The sequence below is a fragment of the Seriola lalandi genome, unplaced genomic scaffold (assembly GCF_002814215.2).
Source record: "Seriola lalandi dorsalis isolate HSWRI2012SDOR001 ecotype SW California unplaced genomic scaffold, Sedor1 jcf7180002054240, whole genome shotgun sequence".
Taxonomy (NCBI): domain Eukaryota; kingdom Metazoa; phylum Chordata; class Actinopteri; order Carangiformes; family Carangidae; genus Seriola; species Seriola lalandi.
The window spans coordinates 427,802-446,652 of record NW_019524793.1 but is presented as its reverse complement, the minus strand read 5'-3'; the positions used below and the strand labels follow the sequence as shown (position 1 = coordinate 446,652).

At 44.9% G+C, this 18,851-nt stretch overlaps 1 protein-coding gene across 1 annotated transcript in view; it reads right to left on the bottom strand.

Annotated features, from left to right (window-relative positions):
• Window positions 1–18,851, bottom strand: part of adgrl1a (adhesion G protein-coupled receptor L1a) — a 93,594-nt gene that overhangs the window by 16,399 nt on the left and 58,344 nt on the right. The window contains exons 5-13 of the mRNA XM_087173484.1: window positions 9,513–9,720; window positions 9,028–9,292; window positions 7,220–7,547; window positions 5,505–5,798; window positions 3,992–4,095; window positions 2,782–2,967; window positions 2,522–2,560; window positions 655–835; window positions 381–503 (exon numbers count right to left, since the gene is read on the bottom strand). Coding sequence (XP_087029610.1) covers window positions 381–503; window positions 655–835; window positions 2,522–2,560; window positions 2,782–2,967; window positions 3,992–4,095; window positions 5,505–5,798; window positions 7,220–7,547; window positions 9,028–9,292; window positions 9,513–9,720 — 1,728 coding nt within the window. The remainder of the gene's footprint in view (window positions 1–380; window positions 504–654; window positions 836–2,521; window positions 2,561–2,781; window positions 2,968–3,991; window positions 4,096–5,504; window positions 5,799–7,219; window positions 7,548–9,027; window positions 9,293–9,512; window positions 9,721–18,851) is intronic.

Here is an 18,851-nt window from a genome sequence, read left to right as displayed (position 1 = left end):
GGGGGTGGGAAAGGGGGGGTTTGAAACAAGAGAGATGAGAGAGGGGGATAAGATGGCGGAGAGACGGAGCGAGGGAATGGAATGGGGAAGAGAGGGAGTGCTGAGATTGCTCTGTCAGACTGGGGCCGATTGTAATCTACACGCCTTCCCAGCTATTCTATTAAGACTGCTGTTAAGAAACCATCAGGAAAAGAAATTGTCTCAGCGCTTTTGTTAATCTGATTAGCCTATTATTATGAACCAATAACTTAGTCAACTGCATGCAGATTGTTTTAAGCTCGCATGAAAATGCAAATGGAAACATAAGGGAGTGGGCTGCAGAGGACAGTGCAATTTTTCAGTCCTCGGGGCGAGGACGGGGAGGGGTGGGGGTTGCTGACCGTTGCGGCTGTACTGTTTGATCGTGGAGGCTGAAAGCTGGATGGTGCTGTCACTGGCGTAGTTCTGTGGAAAGGACAGGTCCTGCAGGTCCATCTCTGTGTTTAGAACATGCACCTCCAGATCTGATGGTGGAAACACAGCATGCAAAAAAAATTACCTCAGCGCCGTCCTAGACTCAAAAACAGACCCTGGAGAGATGTAGCAAACAGCGGTCCACACTGTGGTTCATCCATACGCCCACCATAACTACCGCCATTCATACTGTTTTCTTACCGATGCTGGGCGCTCGGTCAGAGAAGCGATTCCCATACATGTTGTTGGCCAGCAGGAAAGCGCCCTTCTCCAGGACGTCCAGTAGCATGGTGGCAGTGTGGGCCTGTTCTGTGCTGTTCATGTCCTGCCACGACCCAAGAGCCTCGGGACGCAGCAGGTTGTCCACTGTCTGCACCACCGCCTGTCACAGTCAGGAGGTGTACCGTTAGTGGCTGTCACTGAAAACAGTCATTAGAAAGGAACAAGTACTAAAAGAAACCAGGAAATAACTGATGATTAATAAAATTTTTTCATCTTTTTAGATGAGTTCAAATTCAGTCGCTTTTTGTCACTTGAGTAGACACAACACTGCAAAGTACTCATGAAATAAAGACCCATTCCTAGCAGCCATTTAGTACGGCACACAATTGCACATGTGGGACACAAATAAAGCAGTAATGATACGTTATTGGTTTTGTGCCATTTAGTACACAATTCTGAGTGCACTAAATGGCACAGAACAATTCCATAAGAAAGTGATTAGTATGCAGATTCACAGATATCCAGATAACTTATCATTAGACAATGGTTCATTAACACAGTTTCTAGCAGTCTGCCCTCTGTTCTCAAAAAGTGCCATTAACTATTAATTAGCTAGTCTGTAATTATCACTTAGTTCCTGATTTGTTTATTACTTGGTCCTTGATAATTATTCGTTTTATGTATCGAGTTGTAAAGTGTAACCGTATTAGTTGCGCACTTCAAAGTACAAAGTCGTCGCTATTTCGTTATAATTTCCTAGAAACTCACCACTCCCCTGCACTACATTTATTACTGTGCTATGTCAGACATATTACCATTCTATTTCACACTTACAATTCATTTAATGGCAATTTTGATGGTTGTATCAGCTATCCAATTTATTGGAGTAGCCTGCTTGATGAATCATGTAATTCTCTTGCTCAGGCCTCTCAAAATGAAGGATTGACTGCCGTATGGAATAAAGAGCGTTGCTGTTAACAAAATGAATTTAGCATCAGAGCCCCGCCGCCACAGCAGTGAGTGTTTTTTTGGGTTTATCCTCTGATCAGTGGGGTTACACTGAGCTGGTTTGCAATGAGTGACAAAAAATAATGGTCCAGTTACATACGACACAGCAGCCTTTACTTCATCCAGCAGAGATCAGAAGATGCGGTGTCATATTACAGTATGCTGCAGACAGGTCAAGACACACAAAAGAGCGTGTGCTGCAGAGTGCCGCATTTCATCATTACAAAGAAGCATACACAAGGCCTTTTCATCATATTAGATTACAGCTTTCTCAGAACCACAGATATTGCACAAATATTGAAAAAGCACAGAAGGGTGTAGTAACACAAACTGTTGCCTTCCATGCTATCATCAAATTACATTTTCTCAGAGCCACAGATATTGTACCTTATTGTGCAACACAACGAGGCCAGTGCCAATATTGTACAATTAGGCTCTATCGCAGTGCAACAAAGCAAAGATTATGTCACAGAGAGATGACTTCCACGTTAAAGGAACCCACATTTCAAAGACAGTGTACACCACCAGCAATAGAAAAACTACAAATCAGCTTTCAATGCTCAGGGAAACACTACACCAGCATTTAAATACATACTGTACATTCTGTCTGCCAGGATATATACCAAAGCTTACTCACACTGCTTTTCAACACAAACGAGAAATTCCATAAGTGATGACTCCAAAGGCAATATAAATCATAATACAGAGCACTGAGCCGAAGGAATCTCATGTACAAGCCGAGTCTACTCAAGGATTTATCTTCCTTCAGTTATTTTAAGTCACACAGCAGTCCTACTCCACGGGCATGTAAAGGAGGCAGATAAAAGAGAAAAGCTACCTGGATGTAGGCCCGACAGGTCCGCTCTCGCTTCTGGAGCTGGAAGGGAGAAAACAAAGGCTGGAATTAAACAGCTAAACTAGAAAACTGTAAATTAAAAACTCACCGGTCCTTGCATGTGCACTAGGGGGGTAAATTCACATTAACCTCAGCGTTCTTTTCTAATGCTTGAATTAAATATAGCAGGGGCGTGTGTGTGTGTGTGTGTGTGTGTGTGTGTGTGTGTGTGTACTTATGCGTGTGTTTATAATTTCTTCTACCTTGTTGTAGTTTCGTGCAGCTGACTCCTTGTTTCCAGGCCTCAGGGCCTGAAGCTGGGCATCCAGTATGTCCAGCAGTTGCTCGATCAGTCGCACGGACGAGCTGACATCTCCCGCCTGGATCCGACCCCGCGTGTGGTTCACCAGCTCTCCAGCGATGTTGGCAGCATTCTCACCGCTCTTTATCTGCACATGAAAACACATGAACATGTGTGTGTTTACATACAGTGATACCGTAAGGATGATAAAACAGATGTGCTTTGATGGGCTCATGCACAGCTGCTGGAAAATTCACACTGTTAAATGTTCACATGCACACTAAGAATACACAAAGGTTTTGTGTTAATTTCAACACTAAAAAAACCTGCATAATGTTTGTTCAATAGTCAGATTTTCCCCAGACCTCTCTCCAAAAAAAATAGGATCTGTTTTATCTGCCCCTCTTGTATCATGTTAACAACGATGGACCTTGTAGAACAAATTGTCAAGTTTTTTATTCTCCCTTGCGCTGTTTCACTTGAAAATCACACCCTTAGCAACCACTTTGCAATTGCAATTGATTTTTGCCAAAAGGAGAAGGTAAAATGGATTCTTTCAATGATGTTACTTTTCAACATGATGCTACTTACCCTTCCAGGCACATGCACACACACTTAAAAAACATTTTAGAAAGCCGGTCAAGGGTCTGCAAGGTTGAATAATCAGAGGTTTCTCCTGCAGAAATGTAGCCACCATTAACCAGTTTACTCTTATTTCACTATTACATAGACTTTGCAAAAAATTTAAATTATTATTGTGAATATTGTAATACAATTTAGTACTTTAAATGTCAGCTAAAATTAAAATCACTGCGCATCTACAGACCATGATGTTAAGCAGCTGCACAGGTATAATGCATTATGAGACTATGATGGAGAGAGTGAAGTGGCAGAATAACAGTGGCAGCCTTTGCAAGCTGTGAAGCCTGATTCTTAAAAATAATTTAAACTGGCTGTAATTAAAGTATATTAGTGAAAAAAAGAGAGTTAATTAAGTATTAAGAGCAGATGCCTTGTAATGAAGGGCCACTTGAAATGAGTCTGTATTTTAATCAGGCCAGCCTTGGAGATATGTTAATGTGTGTGTGGATGTGGACAGGGAGGATGGCCGGGGCAGTGGGACAGAGGAAGGGGACAGACCCATGGCCAGGGGGTAAGGCTCCAGGTCTCACCTTCTGGGCCACCTGGTTGACCCACGGGGAGGTGCAGTTACTCAGGTCAGGACCCCGCGGGTTCCACATGACCTGTTCCGCCAAGCACTGGAACGAAGCAATGCCTGGAGACGAGCACAGGGAGAAGAAACAGAGGAGGGAGGGGGGGAGTAATGGAGAGATAATAAGCATTAGGTGTCTGCAATTAAAGGGGAAAGTGTGGAGGAGAGGGATGAGCACAAATTTTTTTTTTTTTTTTTACCCAAGAAAAATGGAATGAAATGAATTTTAAAAATGCAATACTCAAAAGTGTTTGAAGATGAGAGGGAAGAAAGGAGGAGGAGGTTGAGAAAAAAGTCTGAGAGGAAATGGGTCAGAAGTGGAAAAGGTTAAATAATGGAGCGTAGGGCAGTGAGAAAGTGAGGGAAGAGAAATGGAGGAGGAAGATGGCAGGGGGCAGAAGAGGCTTTCATGCTGTAAAAGGAAACAATTTAAAAGGACCATATGCACACGTAACATTTACTCTGCACACACAGGCACACACCAGAGACATCAGGCTCGATCCCTCACTGTCAAGTAAAAAAACACCTGAAGGGAAGCATCTTCCACCAACCCTCATTTCCAGCTAGGTTCAGAGAAAGGACACCACGCCGGGATAAAACCAGAGAGGGGGTCTATCCGCTCTTCCTAACACAAATAACCAACGTCAAGTCACAAAGACAAGGCAGAGAAAAGACGAGAAGTGGGACCAGAGATAGAGAGAGAGAGAGAGAGAGAGAGAGAGAGAGAGAGAGAGAGAGAGAGAGAGAGAGAGAGAGAGAGAGGAAGAAAGAGAGCGATAGAAGCAGAACGGAAGAGCGGAGACGACAAAAACAATGCTTCAACACTTCACAGTTGTAGACGGATCAGAGCAGATGTGGCGTTGCATTTCATACCCACTTTTTCTCTCTCTCCCTCTGATTTTTTTTCCCCCTCTCTCCCATTTTTTCCTCTATTCCCTCCTCCATCGACCACAGATTGGGTTTGAGAGCTCTGCCAAGATGTGGCAATTAAGCCAGCTGCTAATTTAATGTTACTGCCGTTCTCGCAGAGAGAACATACAGAAACATTGAAAGGCATTGGAGAGGAAGATGGAGGGAGATGCCTTTTTTTTTCCCCCCTGTGACTAAAGAGGGCTTTTTGATGGCTGCATGTACAGAGGTATAGAAGCTAGCATGAAGGGAAGTGAAACTTGTGTTGTCTAGCCTTTCATTGCATTATTTGCCACTTTCAATCAGCTCCGTTTCTGTGGGAGATGAGCCTTTCATTTGTGGAGGACGGGCTTTCATCTGCCAGTCCACGGGGACTGTGCCTGCTGGTGGGACCAACACAGGGACAGGAGAAGACAACAGCGGAAAAAAACAAGTGTGAGAGTACAAACATGCTGATCACTTGGGCACATGCACAGAAGAGATATACCGTGCATACTTGTTTGTTTCACGGAGTGGAAAAAATGCGCACACGTTTAAAAATACACAACAGCAGCTGTCCTCACCTAGAGATCCTTTGGGACACGGTCGGTCTACCGTTTCTCCTCTCTGCGTGGTGGGCCACTGGACACCGCGCTCCAGCTTCGCCTCGCAGACGTGGGGCTCTGGGCCTTGAGGAGGGCGAGGTGGCCGGCGGGTGACCGGCACAGTGGCTGTGATTGGTCGAAGATCGGGGTGCTTGTTGATGGAGCCGATTGGGCGCGAGGTCGGGGCCAGAGGGCGGGCAGTGGAGGGGCTGGCACTGGAGGTGAACGGCCTGGCTGGAAGAGTGGTGGTCACTTGGGTGGTGGTCAAAGGGCCTGAGGTAACCCCATAATAATACAGAGAGAAGAGATGAGAAGTCAGAGTTAGAGGCACAGAATGAGTGAGAGACATTTAGAAAGTTATAAGAGGATGTAAGGGATTTGTTAGAGAGCAGCAACACCCAACAGCAATATCCAAAATAAAAAAATAAAAAATAAAAGGGATCAAGACAGCGAAGGACACATGCATATGAATGTACGTTGTCTCTCACAAGTTGAGTTCAAAAGTTAGCCCTGCAATAATTGGGGTGACAAATACTTTTTTGAGCCTCTCAAAGCCTGCTCTCCAGAGAGGGGAGGAGAAGCAGGGGAGGAGATGGAGAGAAAGCATCATCACAAGTCAGTGGGAAGTAAATAATTGATCAAATGTATCAGAGAAGTCACCATCACTAACAACCAAACCTAATGCGAAGATAAAAGCAACACATCACAACTACAAAATCCTAACTGATCAAACGCGGAGTCAGCGCACAACTCCGTGAGTGCTCCCGCCCGTCTGTCTCTGCCTCGTCTCTCTCTGGGCATAATCCGAGCTTTATACAGGCCTTTATGCAGCTCAGATATACAGTACATCCAAACCTCCCTCTCATATTGATGGACTGCCAAAATGCAGTGTGGTGTTCTCGTTTTATCCTCCCTCTTATCATTTCAGAATGACTTTTTCATTATCCATGACACAGAGAAGTTGATATGAAGTGCTACCGCAGTCATACCTGAGAAGCTGCGCCTTACTGTAACTATGGCTGTGGATGGAAATACAATGATTTGCTATCTGAGGCATCCAAATGTCAGATAAGAAACAGTCACAAACACATTCTGCATGGGCTGTTTGAGTGTGTTCCCTGGTCAAGCAAGAAGCCTCATTTTTGTATGTGTATGTACTGTACATGCTGGAAATGACAGAAAAACAAATTTCTAGATTCTCCTTCATAATTTCACATTTTATGAATATGACATAAGGATAAAGAAACACAATGGTTTTCTATATGTAAATCCTTAATATTTGTATCTGTAGACCACTCTCTGCAGCACTCCTAATATTTCTGTTCAAAATATTTGCTGTGGTGTCTGAGTCAACAGCAGATGTGTTGATACTCAATTTACAATCCTATCAGCTCACAACTGGGTCTACAAATATTAACCATCACGTCCAATGGTAATTCTAAACTTGAGGTCAACTGTAATGTCAGATTTAGGAATAAATCAGTTTCAATAAGACCGCACTACCAGCTTGGGGTCAGTCCAGCTAAAACTCAGCTAACTCTTGAGTCGTCATCTAGAAAGGAATTGGGGGGTAAATTATACATACTTTTTGTGACAGCCTCATACATCTGCAGCAATTTACAGATGCAAAATATCTCACAATTGTAGATTAAAAAACTAAAGTTGCTGTGTTTCTTTGTGCTTTCACTCCTCACCTGTGGTGGGGTCTGGTGGTCCAAACTCCAGCGGGTAGCGCAGCACGTTATAGTTGTTCCAGACATAAAGCTGGTTGTCTCGAGGGTTGTAGTCCACAGAGGAAATATACTGATAAGGGTTGGGGAAAGGGATGTTGACAGGCTCCTCGCGGGCACGGTTAGTGTTGTAGGCGTACATCACCAGGTCACCGCCTGCTTCGCTGTCATCGTCCTGGTAGACCGACCGCACCGCGTATAGCACGCCACAAGCCATGAAGGCGTTGGACGCCATCCTCTTGTCGAAGCTGGTCTCCCAGGTGCCTTCAAAGCGCAGGGTGTAAGGGTTTACCTACAGGCAAGGAAGAGATGCTGAACTCAGCCACTCAGCCAAGGCTTAATGTATAAATGATCATACTGGGAAGCTTGAAGAGAGGTTTTGGTTTTGGGGGAATTTTAGTTATAGAGGTCATAAAAAAGTTACATACTCTTCAAGAATAAAAGAGCAAGACTATTAGCGTTTGGTTTCTTGATATCCTTTTTTATCTCTCTATGTGCAGTTTTTTGAAATGTGAACTTAAGCTTCCTTACAGACGCTCCATTAGTTGGAGTCTACGGTAAAGTAGCAGCTCAATGGAAATTAGAACACTGGACTTTTAAAGGAGACAAAAAAAGATTTAAAAAAAAGAACAAAAAAACAAAACAAAACAGTTAAAAAACTATACAAAACTATAAAAAACTATCTATCAAAATTGAGCACCTATCAAGTCTCTAATTTTATTATCAAAATAGAAATGACATTTTCCATCGTCCTCGTGTTTACAGGACCCTACGGCAGCACAAATTGTACTTCTAATACAATAATATTAAGATTTACAAGCACTAGTCAAAATATTGAAAAAGTAATTAATGTGTGAGCTTCGGAGGAGAAATATACATATATATATTCTGCCTTTGCATAAAGCTGCTTCTGTTCAAAATACTTTCAAACTGTATGTCGAGACATAACAGAGACCGCTACATGTTGCTCTCTGGGTAAGCGGGAAAAATAATAAATCTCCCCAGAAACCAAACAATTCCTTAATGATGGAAGTGATCACTTTCTTGTTTATTACTTTGTTGCTCCATTATTCTACACTCTCATAGCTCATGCAGGGTTTGATATTTTAGATGGATAGTTTAACTTATGCAGTTTGAAAAACAATTTCCTGGTAAGGTCAAAGATGGTGATAATAAATGGGTCCCGTCTCTTGGAACAACACATTAATTGAAACTCTGATTATGTGGGAACAGGCTGCCTGATTGCAGTTTCGTTTGTTAAGAAACAAATAACCACCTTGTATGAAAGTATGAAAGAAAAAAAAACTCAAATGTTTTGAGTTTTTCCAAGTGAGTAAAGCAAATTAATGTGACTTTGGATTGATGTATTTACAACAATGTGTAGAGCACATGCTTCTAAACTGTTGATATACAAACGAGTAGACAACCTAACGTTTGAAGCCAGAAAGAACCTGGTTGCGGTTCCTTGTCCTCCACCACATCCACAAAAACCAATCAAATATTTACCATACCAGTGAAGATTAGTTTTTGAATATTACAGGATTTGAAATTAGGCCTGACCTTTTTGCAGATGATGTTGACACGACAACAACAAAGCGGTCAACAATATCTCTGCATCTCATTTGTCAGTGCACTTGTGTAACCTGAACGGTAAGTCATTCATGTGTGACATATGACCTTTTGCCGGACTAGCAAAATTAGATTTTGACATAATCCACTCCTGCATTTATAATCCACATCTCATCCCCTTCTGTGCCGCGCTGCTGTCCCACCTGGCTGACCACCAGTCGTCCGTTGTTGGCCTCAGTGGCGTAGATCACCCAGAGGCCGTTCTCGTCCACAGCCAGGTCGATGTCCGATTTCCCTCCCCAGCGGTAGGGCGAGGTGTCGTGGTAGTTGGCATTTGTGATAATGGCCTCGCCGCTCTTGATGCGCGTCCGTAGGTCGTACTTGACTATGTTTCGTGTGCGTTCTTTGTTGTAAAATACTGCACCGTCGTACACCACGAACCCAGTGCCGTCGACTCTGTTTGGCAACCTGTTGACAGAGAATCACATGAGTGGTGCAGGAATGCAAGAGAACAAGTCAATTTATCTACCCTGCACGACACAATCCTTCAAGACGGCTTCACGGCGAGCAAGCTGACACCACAGTGGAACCGTCCTGCTATCACCATCCATATCCACATCAAAAGCCAATAAATCAATACAGCAGCAGATGCTATTTGATCATCCAGGACAGTGGGAGGCGCCCTCACTTGTAGGTGGTGGTGGGTCGGTTCTGTTTGAAGTCTTCCCAGGAGGCATATTCATACAGCATGTCCGTGCGATAGGGGGTCCAGGGCATGACGTACAGGCGGTCCCCAGACTGCAGCGGGTCCTTACACCACGCTCCCGCCTGGTGCTCCGCCTCCTGCAGAGAACTGGCCGCCTGCACCCGCAACAGCGTTCCCGGACACACAAAGACTGGAGCAGAAGAGGGGTGTTGGAGCAGAGAGGTGGGAGAAAAAAGGAAGACACAGAAAATGACAACAAAGCATTGTAAAAATGAAAGATATCATGGAGATGGCAGGGGAGGGAGAGAGGAAATGGGAAAAGGCCAAAGACCATGGAATACAGAACAGGAGAGAGACATGGAGGGGGACAGAAGGAAGATGTGAGTAGATAAAAGTAAGTTAAGAATTGAAAAGGAAACAAAGAGAAGGGGGAGAAGAAGAGAGAGGGAGGGGGGGAGTGAGGTGAGGTACATTATCAGATTTAAAATGAAGGAACATATAAAAGCTCATTTGTAGAACATCAGCATTGTGGTTGGAAAGCGTCTGGATATGATAAATGGGAGATTTCTGGCTGCTGCCGCGGCTTAGATGTAGTCTCTAATCTAATTTATCTTGGCCTATTTTTTATTTGATTGTACATTTTTTTATTTCAAAGGCCTCTGCTTCCCTGCTCTGCGACTGGGTGGTAAAACAGTAATTGTGGAGCTTGTTCTATTAGGACTCAAATTTGGCTCTCAGTCAAGAGTAATGCCTCAAAGAAAAAAAAGCATCCTGGGGTAATGATGTGAGGTTGGCCAGGCCTCCCCGTCCGCCGCAACTGCAACTCAGCTTCATACACCCACAGGCACAGAAACAGACACAAACAACAGTCCCTATTCCAAACAGACATAGATGCACACACAAAAATACATGGGAACTCTCACACACAATCCATAAACTAACCTAGCGCACACACACACACACACACACACACACACACACACACACACACAAACACACACACACACACACACACACACAAACACACACACACACACACAGGATGTCTACTTTAGACAGGTGGAGGTCATCCGCTTGGGACTAGTGTAAATTGGCTGGTTGACGCAGCGTGTCCCTGCCTGACAGAGAGAGTGGCCTGGGACCACTGGGCGTGCCAGGTGATCTATGAGAAAAGCTGTTGGCATCCTCGCTACTCTGACATCACAGCGGTACCAGCGACAGAGAGCAAGAGAGAGAGAGAGAGAGGGAGTTGGAGGCACTACAGAAAAGAAAAAAAAAAAGAAAAAAACAGCTGAGGAGTCCCCATGTCTCCTCTGCCAGCTTATTTATGTGGCTCTCTGGCTCGGGGTTGCGACAGAACCAGACACCTGCTGGTCACCTCATGATTGAACGCATCTCTGAACTAATTGGACGCTGCTGGGGCATTTGGACGCAGATGACATGCAGCACACATGGATACACAGACGGACAAGACACACGCATACCATCCCAATAAACACGCAGACAGTGCATGACATGCATGCACACACCAACATGCATACATACACACATACACTGTCACTCTGTGAATGTTAGAGTGACGGATCAGTCTAGGCTCAAACTGTCTTGAATATTTCATGGAGTCTGCTGCAGGAGGAGAATCATAATAGAGAGATCGGGGAGTTACCTCAGGCTTTTGGAAATCCAGCTTTCTCGTATAGCCTTCTGTCATACTGTTGTTGATAGTGGCTGGTGATCTGTAGCGCCAGGCCACTTAGGAATTAGCCTGTTCTTTCTGAGGGGGTCCAACAGGGATTGAGACTGGCAGCCAAACAGGAATCTAATCAAGCTCGGGCATAAACAAATACTCTGAATACGGACTCTTCACGGGGAGGAGGCTTGTCATGCTCCATTGTCGAACCAAACTGCTCACTCGAAAGCAGGGACGCCTGAGGTGTTTGCTTTGCAAATATGAACGTGGGTGACTGAAATATGCAAAATAATGTTCAGAGGAATGGTTAAATCTGGCACTTTCAGACAGCTGAACAATGAAATCCTTGACTAACATCTTGTCAGCCCTCCGTCACAACACAATCAAATGACATCTTTATCAGTCCAGACGCTGCACGAGCGCATTGCTAATAAGCGGAAGCTGTGTTCCGAAATATTTCAAATAAAGGCCATAAAGGGTGAGGTATTATCGGGAACAGAAAGCTTTGGAGCGGGAAAAAGACGACCAATAGAAGTAGGACACTGCCTCAAAAGTACAATGCTACTGTAAATAGAGAAATAAACAGCATGCAGAAAGCAAAGCAGTGGCTTTGCATGTAGGTGACCCATAAACAAAGCCAGGAACACTCTGCCTCAAGGTAGAATAAAGGACAAGCCTGTTCTCTACAGCAGGATGACCTACTGGAAAAGTATTAATATGCACGCTAACATCCAACTCATCTGTTGCCACGATACAGTGAAACTGATTACAGTATTACAGTACAATAGAAGGCAAATAAATATGTAATGCCTCTATGGAACAGCTTGCCTCTTGATCATTTATCCAACAACAAACACCAATCTTACATTCAAATATTAACAAAATCATGAAGCAATAGTAAATCTGACCTCGCTCTGATGCCACTGGATGACGTATAATACAGCAGCTGTATAGACAGCGTGACACAAAAGCTTTCAAGTGTGTTGGAGGTCTCGCTGATGAGAATGGGTGAAATTTCTCATAAAGAATAAAGTCAAAGAAAGGAAACCTAAAAGACATGCCACTGAAGTATTATACTACAGGGTCTATGCTGCTTAATTCACAGCATTCTGCTACGATTCATTCACCTTGGCTGGTGTTGTTGTTATCAGCTTGTACTGGTGTGACCCATCAAGCTAATTAACATTGTACAATAAGGGAGAGCATAACCTAACCGCTGTAAATGTAAAAGTTTTTGTGTTTTATGATACAATACTGTATATAAAAATATTATATTAGCAGAATTTCGGGATATAACTGTGCTTCACTATTTGGAGTTTCATGACATCCACAATGATCATGTCCAGATTAAAGCTCTTGATAAGATAATAAAAGTTTAGGATTGGATTCAGAGCTTTGGAGGCTGATGTACTTAAATCATAACCAGCCATAATATAAAAGGTAAGAGACAGATAATGCAATACAATCTATCACAGCTCCAAAATAGTTGTTGCTGTCTGCAATACAATTTACTCCCAACACATTGTGCCCGCCATAGTGTAGCCCCCAAAACATTGATTCTGTTCATTATTGCGCCTAACCTTGCAGCCCTGGCCTAAATTGGTTGCAGTCTGTACTCTATTGGCCTCATCATCACAACAACACTGCAGCGCAGCATAGACTAACAGTCTGTCATCCTCTGCCTTCCTCCTCCATGTTTCTCTGTTCCCTCCTTTCCCATATGAACCCTGCTGGCTGCCTTTCAGCGAGCCTCGGTTTATTCTAATGAAATGGTCGTTGGGTGGGCCCGGTGTCAAAGGGGCTCATCAACGGCCTCCAGGCTGTACACACAGGCCACAAGGACACACACACACACACACACACTCACACGCACTCACACGCTCAAAAGCCAAACAGAAACAGTGGCTACGCTTCACACCCTGCAAACCCTGCCTAGGGGGCTTCATTAACTCTGACCTGCGCTCCCCAGCCTGCCTTCCTGTTTACCAACTCTCTCTGCCTCTCCTTCGCTCTGCCTCCCTCTCTTTCCTTCTGACTATGAAGGGTGATTGTAGCAGCGGGAAGCCAGAGCAGCCAAACCCTAGCAGTAGAGTCTGTAGTACAAGAGGCTATTATGACCACAGTATGAATGAGGTATTAGGCATTAGGCATTAAGCATTAGGCGTATTTCTTGAGATTAGGCATTATCCTAGTCTGGCAAGAGCAGGTTAGCTGGAGTAAGAGCCATCTGGGATTATGTGAGATTGTTAGATTAATAGATTAATTCCTATTTGGGTGCGGATGGAAATCTTGTAGTCATGATCATCCCAGTGAAGTCACTAGGCAGCGCAGTCACTTCTTTACCCTACAAACTAGCCAGATGGCTAATGAAACTTACCTTATCGGGGATTAAAACCCAGGCTGTAGCTATCATACTCTGGCATGCCAATTACTACCACACATACAGAGAAATACTGCTGTAATAATTGGCTATTTATCTCCATAATCCCTTTCCCAGGCACAGGTCAGCTGTTACTTGTCAATATGAGGCAGCAGTATAAAATGATGAAAGCGCCAGAACTTTCCTGAAAATGACAGTAAATATCTCCCATAAGTGTCTGGCAGCAATTTGTGATCGACTGGTAATGCAATTAAAAGTGAGCGCTGACAGCTTTAGGCTAAATTTAGACTTTTCATTTTGGTTGTCTTCTACGATCCGCAGTGTTTTGATGTTTGATGTGACAGCATCATGGTGATGGTTAATGTACGACTTTGATGATCTAAACACCCCCTGCCAATGGTTGGCAGCTGTTTCTAAAGTGGTGTCCTCATGGTGTTTGTGTTTTTTGGTTTGGTTCTTAGCTACAGGGATCTGAGGGCTCTGCTGGCTCAAGGCTTTGCCCAGTCCACAGTCATGGCCTGCTCACAGGACTGACTGCTGAGAGCATGCTGCTTTAATTGAATCCCACACCTGTTACTGGCAGGTGCAGCATGCAGGCAGCAGGGGGCAGAATGGAGCATGGCATGGTACCCCACATCCATGCTGGACAGCTAATGGGCTTTAAGGGTTAGTGTGTGCGCATGAGTGTGCAGTGAGTCTCCTGATGGTATGCTCTGTGTGTGTGTTTCGTGTATGTGTGTGTGTGTATGGGAGTGTGTGTGTGTGTGTGTGTGTGTGTGTGTGTGTGTGTGTGTGTGTGTGTGTGTTTGTGAGTGTGTGAGTGTGGGCGTGCATGTGTGCAGTTCAGAGGAGAGAGACAGAGAAGCAGACAGAGAGAAGAAAGCGTGAAGAAGGATGTGAGCGTGTTCTGTGTGTGCAAACAAGGAGAGAGAGAGGAGAGGAGTAAGACAGAGTAAATAGGTTATTTCCTGTGAAATGAGAATTAGGAGTGAGTTAATCTGCTGAGGAGTGACATATAGTGACAGAGAGAAGAAGAGAGAAATAAGGAAGGAGAAGGGAGGGGCTCCCATTGTGTTTCCGCTTCCTTTTAAACTACAAGGGGGTCAAGTCATGGGAGTAAAAACACAAAACAGTACAAACAGCCGTGCACAGACATATACACACAGACATACACCCTAAGGACTCACACAAACTCTCAGACAATGCACACATGAACACACTGTCCAGACAATGGAAGAGGCAGGTGTCAAACCGGCACCTTTATCAACCCAAACATTCACCCCAGAGAATACCCTTCACTGAGACCAAAAAGCTGGCAACAGCAAGAGATACCGTCCATTGAAAGGAAAGTCTTATCTGCCTTGGAGTGAAGCTGACACTGAGTGACAGGAAAGTTGGTCGGGACATGGTTGCAGAGGCTACAGGCTGCAGATACAGTAGACGACAGAGGGGCATACCCTATACTGGCTGACTGAGGCTTGAGTGGTGGGGTAACAGTGAGCCTGCACGGCTGTAGCATTAGCCTAGCCTGCCACCACCCTACATGTCCCTGCCTCCTCCCTCCTGCTCTGAATCAGGCCTCCCTGAGGTGCTGTCTCTCCATAATGGTCCTGAAACCAGCCACTGTGTTTTATATTCATGACCACCTGCTTCACTCACTCACCTATCTGTTCTTTGGCTTTTAACAATGCAATGACTTCTGCGTGTACAGTCAATCCCCCACATCTCCCTGTGCTACTGAATACGGTGTCTGCAATGCCTCGGTCACATGACTGTGCTTGTGTGTGGTGGGTCATTCCTAATGAGGTGATGTTGCCTGACTCATCGTCTCTATAGCGACCGGCTGCTCTCCCTCTCTTGCTCCGCTCGCAGCCATTCTTTGTGTTTTCCTGTCACACGATGCAGTGGTTTCTTCCTCATTCCCTCTCAATTTTCCAAATCACAGGTAGAGAACTGTTCGTGTGAGCAACGGTTTTGTCCTTGCACGACGGTCTCCATGGAAATACCAGGACTGTGCACAGTCGTCTAACACTGCTTCCTTCCCTTGCCCCTTTTCCTTTAGAAGCAAACAAACTGGAGGTGAGAAAAAAAAATATGGCGGACACTTGTTTGGTTGTGTCAGCAGTGATAAAGGAAATACTGTAATGATGTGGGTATTATGCTCCCCTAGACTGTCAGCGAAAAGGGTGAGAAAAGGGACAGAGACAGTGATTGGAAGAAGGAGAGGTGGCTGATGCCGACATAGTCTTAAAATAGCCTGACAGTAGGTAGATTGACACAGTGTTGGACAGTCATTGAACAGGATCTCCTGCGTGTGACATCATCACCGCGCGATGCATGTCATCCCAATCCCAATCTGTCAATCAGCTGATCAATCAGTGAGGATTAATTCGACAGACATGGGCAAAACACAAGTCTGGAATGTTAAATCAGACATAAACAGAGAAAGGAAGTGTGTTTAACAGCAGTGAAGGGATGGAGTACGGTGGGTAAGGGCAGGAGTGCAGACAGAGGAAAGGGGTATTCGTTTTAGTGTTAGTGGGAGGAAGAGTAGTAAATAAATATAACCAGTTGGGTGAGGTGCAAGCAGGAGGAGGAGGAGGAGGAGGAGGAGGAGGAGGAGGAGGGTTTGTAGCTTCCTATTCCACCACAAGCGGGGAAAGTGAGCTAAAATGGCTGCTTGCGGTGGGAGAAAAATGTGAGACAATGATCCATGTTAATGAAAAGCCATGGACACGACACCAGACAAAGAGGTCCATAAACCAGTTAATGGCAACCTCTATAAGAGTTAATTCCTCCAACATATGGATCCAGCCATGGGGCCAGACAGGGAAATGGCTGAGGTTGAGACAGATGTGAGTAGGGGAGGAGGTTCAGGGAGAGTTGAGGAGGGTGAGGACCTGAGAGGGGGGGGTATTGGCTCATTGGGAAGCTGGCACTGATGGCCACTATACTCTCAGTCTGACCTTGGATATGGGTCAGGTCTATCTCTGCTCTTTAAGACGCTGGTGATTGAGGTGCCTGGCAATGCTGATTGGGGCTCTTTAGGAGTGCTCATGGCGGGGGCCCTGCTGCATGAGAGAGGCCTTTACAAGCAGCTGGAGAGGATACACCTCCCTCCCCCCCCAGCCCCCTCCCCTCTCCTTCCCCTTCGGATCTGAACACATAAGGAACCAGGAGGGATTGACTGATGTGGACGCGGGTAGAAGGGGGGACAGTTCACAGTGCATGTGCAACAAAGAAAACACAGAGGTGGTGGTGACAAACTGTAGAAAGAGAAGGGGGGAGGGAGAGGAGAGGAGGAAAAAGAGTGAGAGTGTAAGAGATGCTCAAAAAGAGCCTGCAGCTGGTTGTGATGGCCAGATGTGATCTGAGAGATAAACCAACCAGAGAAAGGCAAAAGAAAGAGAACAAGAGAAGGGGAAGGATGAGAAACACAACAGAGAAAAATAAGCAGAGATAAGTAAGGGGACAGTGAGAGAGAAGGAGTTAAATGGAAGTGTGACCCATTGAAATGGGAAGAGAGACAGAATGAGAGAAGGACACTGAAGCACCTGAAAATGGGATACTGTAAAAATGATCTGAGAGCAATTTTGGCCATTTACTGTGTTGTCTTAATGTGGTGTTTTCTTTTTCTTTTTGCTTTGAGTTTACAGCAACGAGAAACTTTGAATCGGTCCTGAGAAACTAAAAAAAAATAAAGTGGATAAAGTATGGAGAAAAAGGAGCAGCTGAGTGATGCAAAGAGAGAGAGGAGGAAAATCTTTCTTAGATCTGGAGGGACAAATAAATCGCAAGAGCGAAATGAGCGGAACAATACTTAGGAAATGCAAATGAGAAAAGTGCATTATCAGGTGTGTGTGAGGCAACGGCGTGAAGAAGGAGTTGGTTTTTGAAACGGATGGAACAAAGAGGAGAGATTTGCCATCCATGAGATGATAGAAATGTATGCTGTCTGTAAGTCTAGGCTGAGATGTGCTACTTCGTACAGGAAAGGAATGAAGTTAATCTCTCGTTTATCTCTCATAGATACTGGACTGACCTCCCATGATGCCGTTTTGTGTGTCTGTGCTGGTGTGTTTGTGTGCATGTGTGCATGTGTGCATGTGTGCGTGTGTGCGTGTGTGCGTGCGTGCAGGTCAGGCTGGTGTCATCAGAACCAAGGAGGAAATCTAGAAGGATTTTAGAGTTTTGGTTATAAGTCAAAGAGAGATAGAAAGAGAAGGGCAGAGGAGGCGATTAGAGATCGAGAAAGAAAAGGGAGGGATATCAACATCAAACATGACCACTACACAAGGTGCTGGGTTAGGGGGGGGTATGGGGGGAGGAAGGGAGAGACAAGGGAGGAGGAGGAGGAGGAGGAGGAGTAGGGAGGAGGAAGGGGCGAGCTGTGGTTGTTATGTTCATTGTGGTCTTTACCTTTTTGATCCACTTCTATTCAAGCATCGGAAAAAGGAGAAAGAAGGAGATAGAAAGATAAAAGAGAAAGACAGTAAGGAAGAGAGAGAGGGAAAGTAAAGAGAATGAAAGAAAAACAGGTGCAGGAAAAAAGAGAAAATTGAGATTAAATAAAACGCTGTCCTTTCTCTCTCTCTCTCTTTTTTTTTTTAAAGCAAGTTATCTGTCTGTGTTATGGTTGGCTACTCAGAGAAAGGATGGCTCAAATGGAAAATGAGGAGGGGAAAATGGCCTGACCTGGGTTTAAATCCATTTCCATTTCATTTCAGCTTTATCAATAATCCCCCAACAACACAATCCAACCCCAACCACACACTCTCGGCCCCCACCTCCACCCCTCTTACTGCCACATCCCTCCCGCTTTCCCTTGTGCCCACAGTGCCGCCCCAGGAACCTGTTGGAGAGAGAAAATGAGGAAGAACATCTTTGTGCTTGTGGTCCTCTTCAGCTGTGGAAAGAGACGGAGTGGGAAAGGCAGAGAAGGAGATGGGGGATGGTAGGTGGAAAGGTGGAAAGTGGCGATGTCTCTATCTGTGGCTAGTTGTCTTCGGAGGGATCATTGCAACCTTCTTTCTCCAAGTGCAGTCTGTGTTGACTTTAGAGCGGCCCCCTTCATCTAAGGAGAGCGGTGCTTTTGGCTTTGCTCAATTTACAGAGTCAGGATGCTCGCTACAGAAGCAAGCAAAAACACTCAACCCATCGACCGTCCAATCAATGGGGAGCTGCCGGCTTGCCTGGCCGATGCTAGCTCATCAAAGAAAAAGAGAACAAACAACAGGGGAAAGGGAGGGTT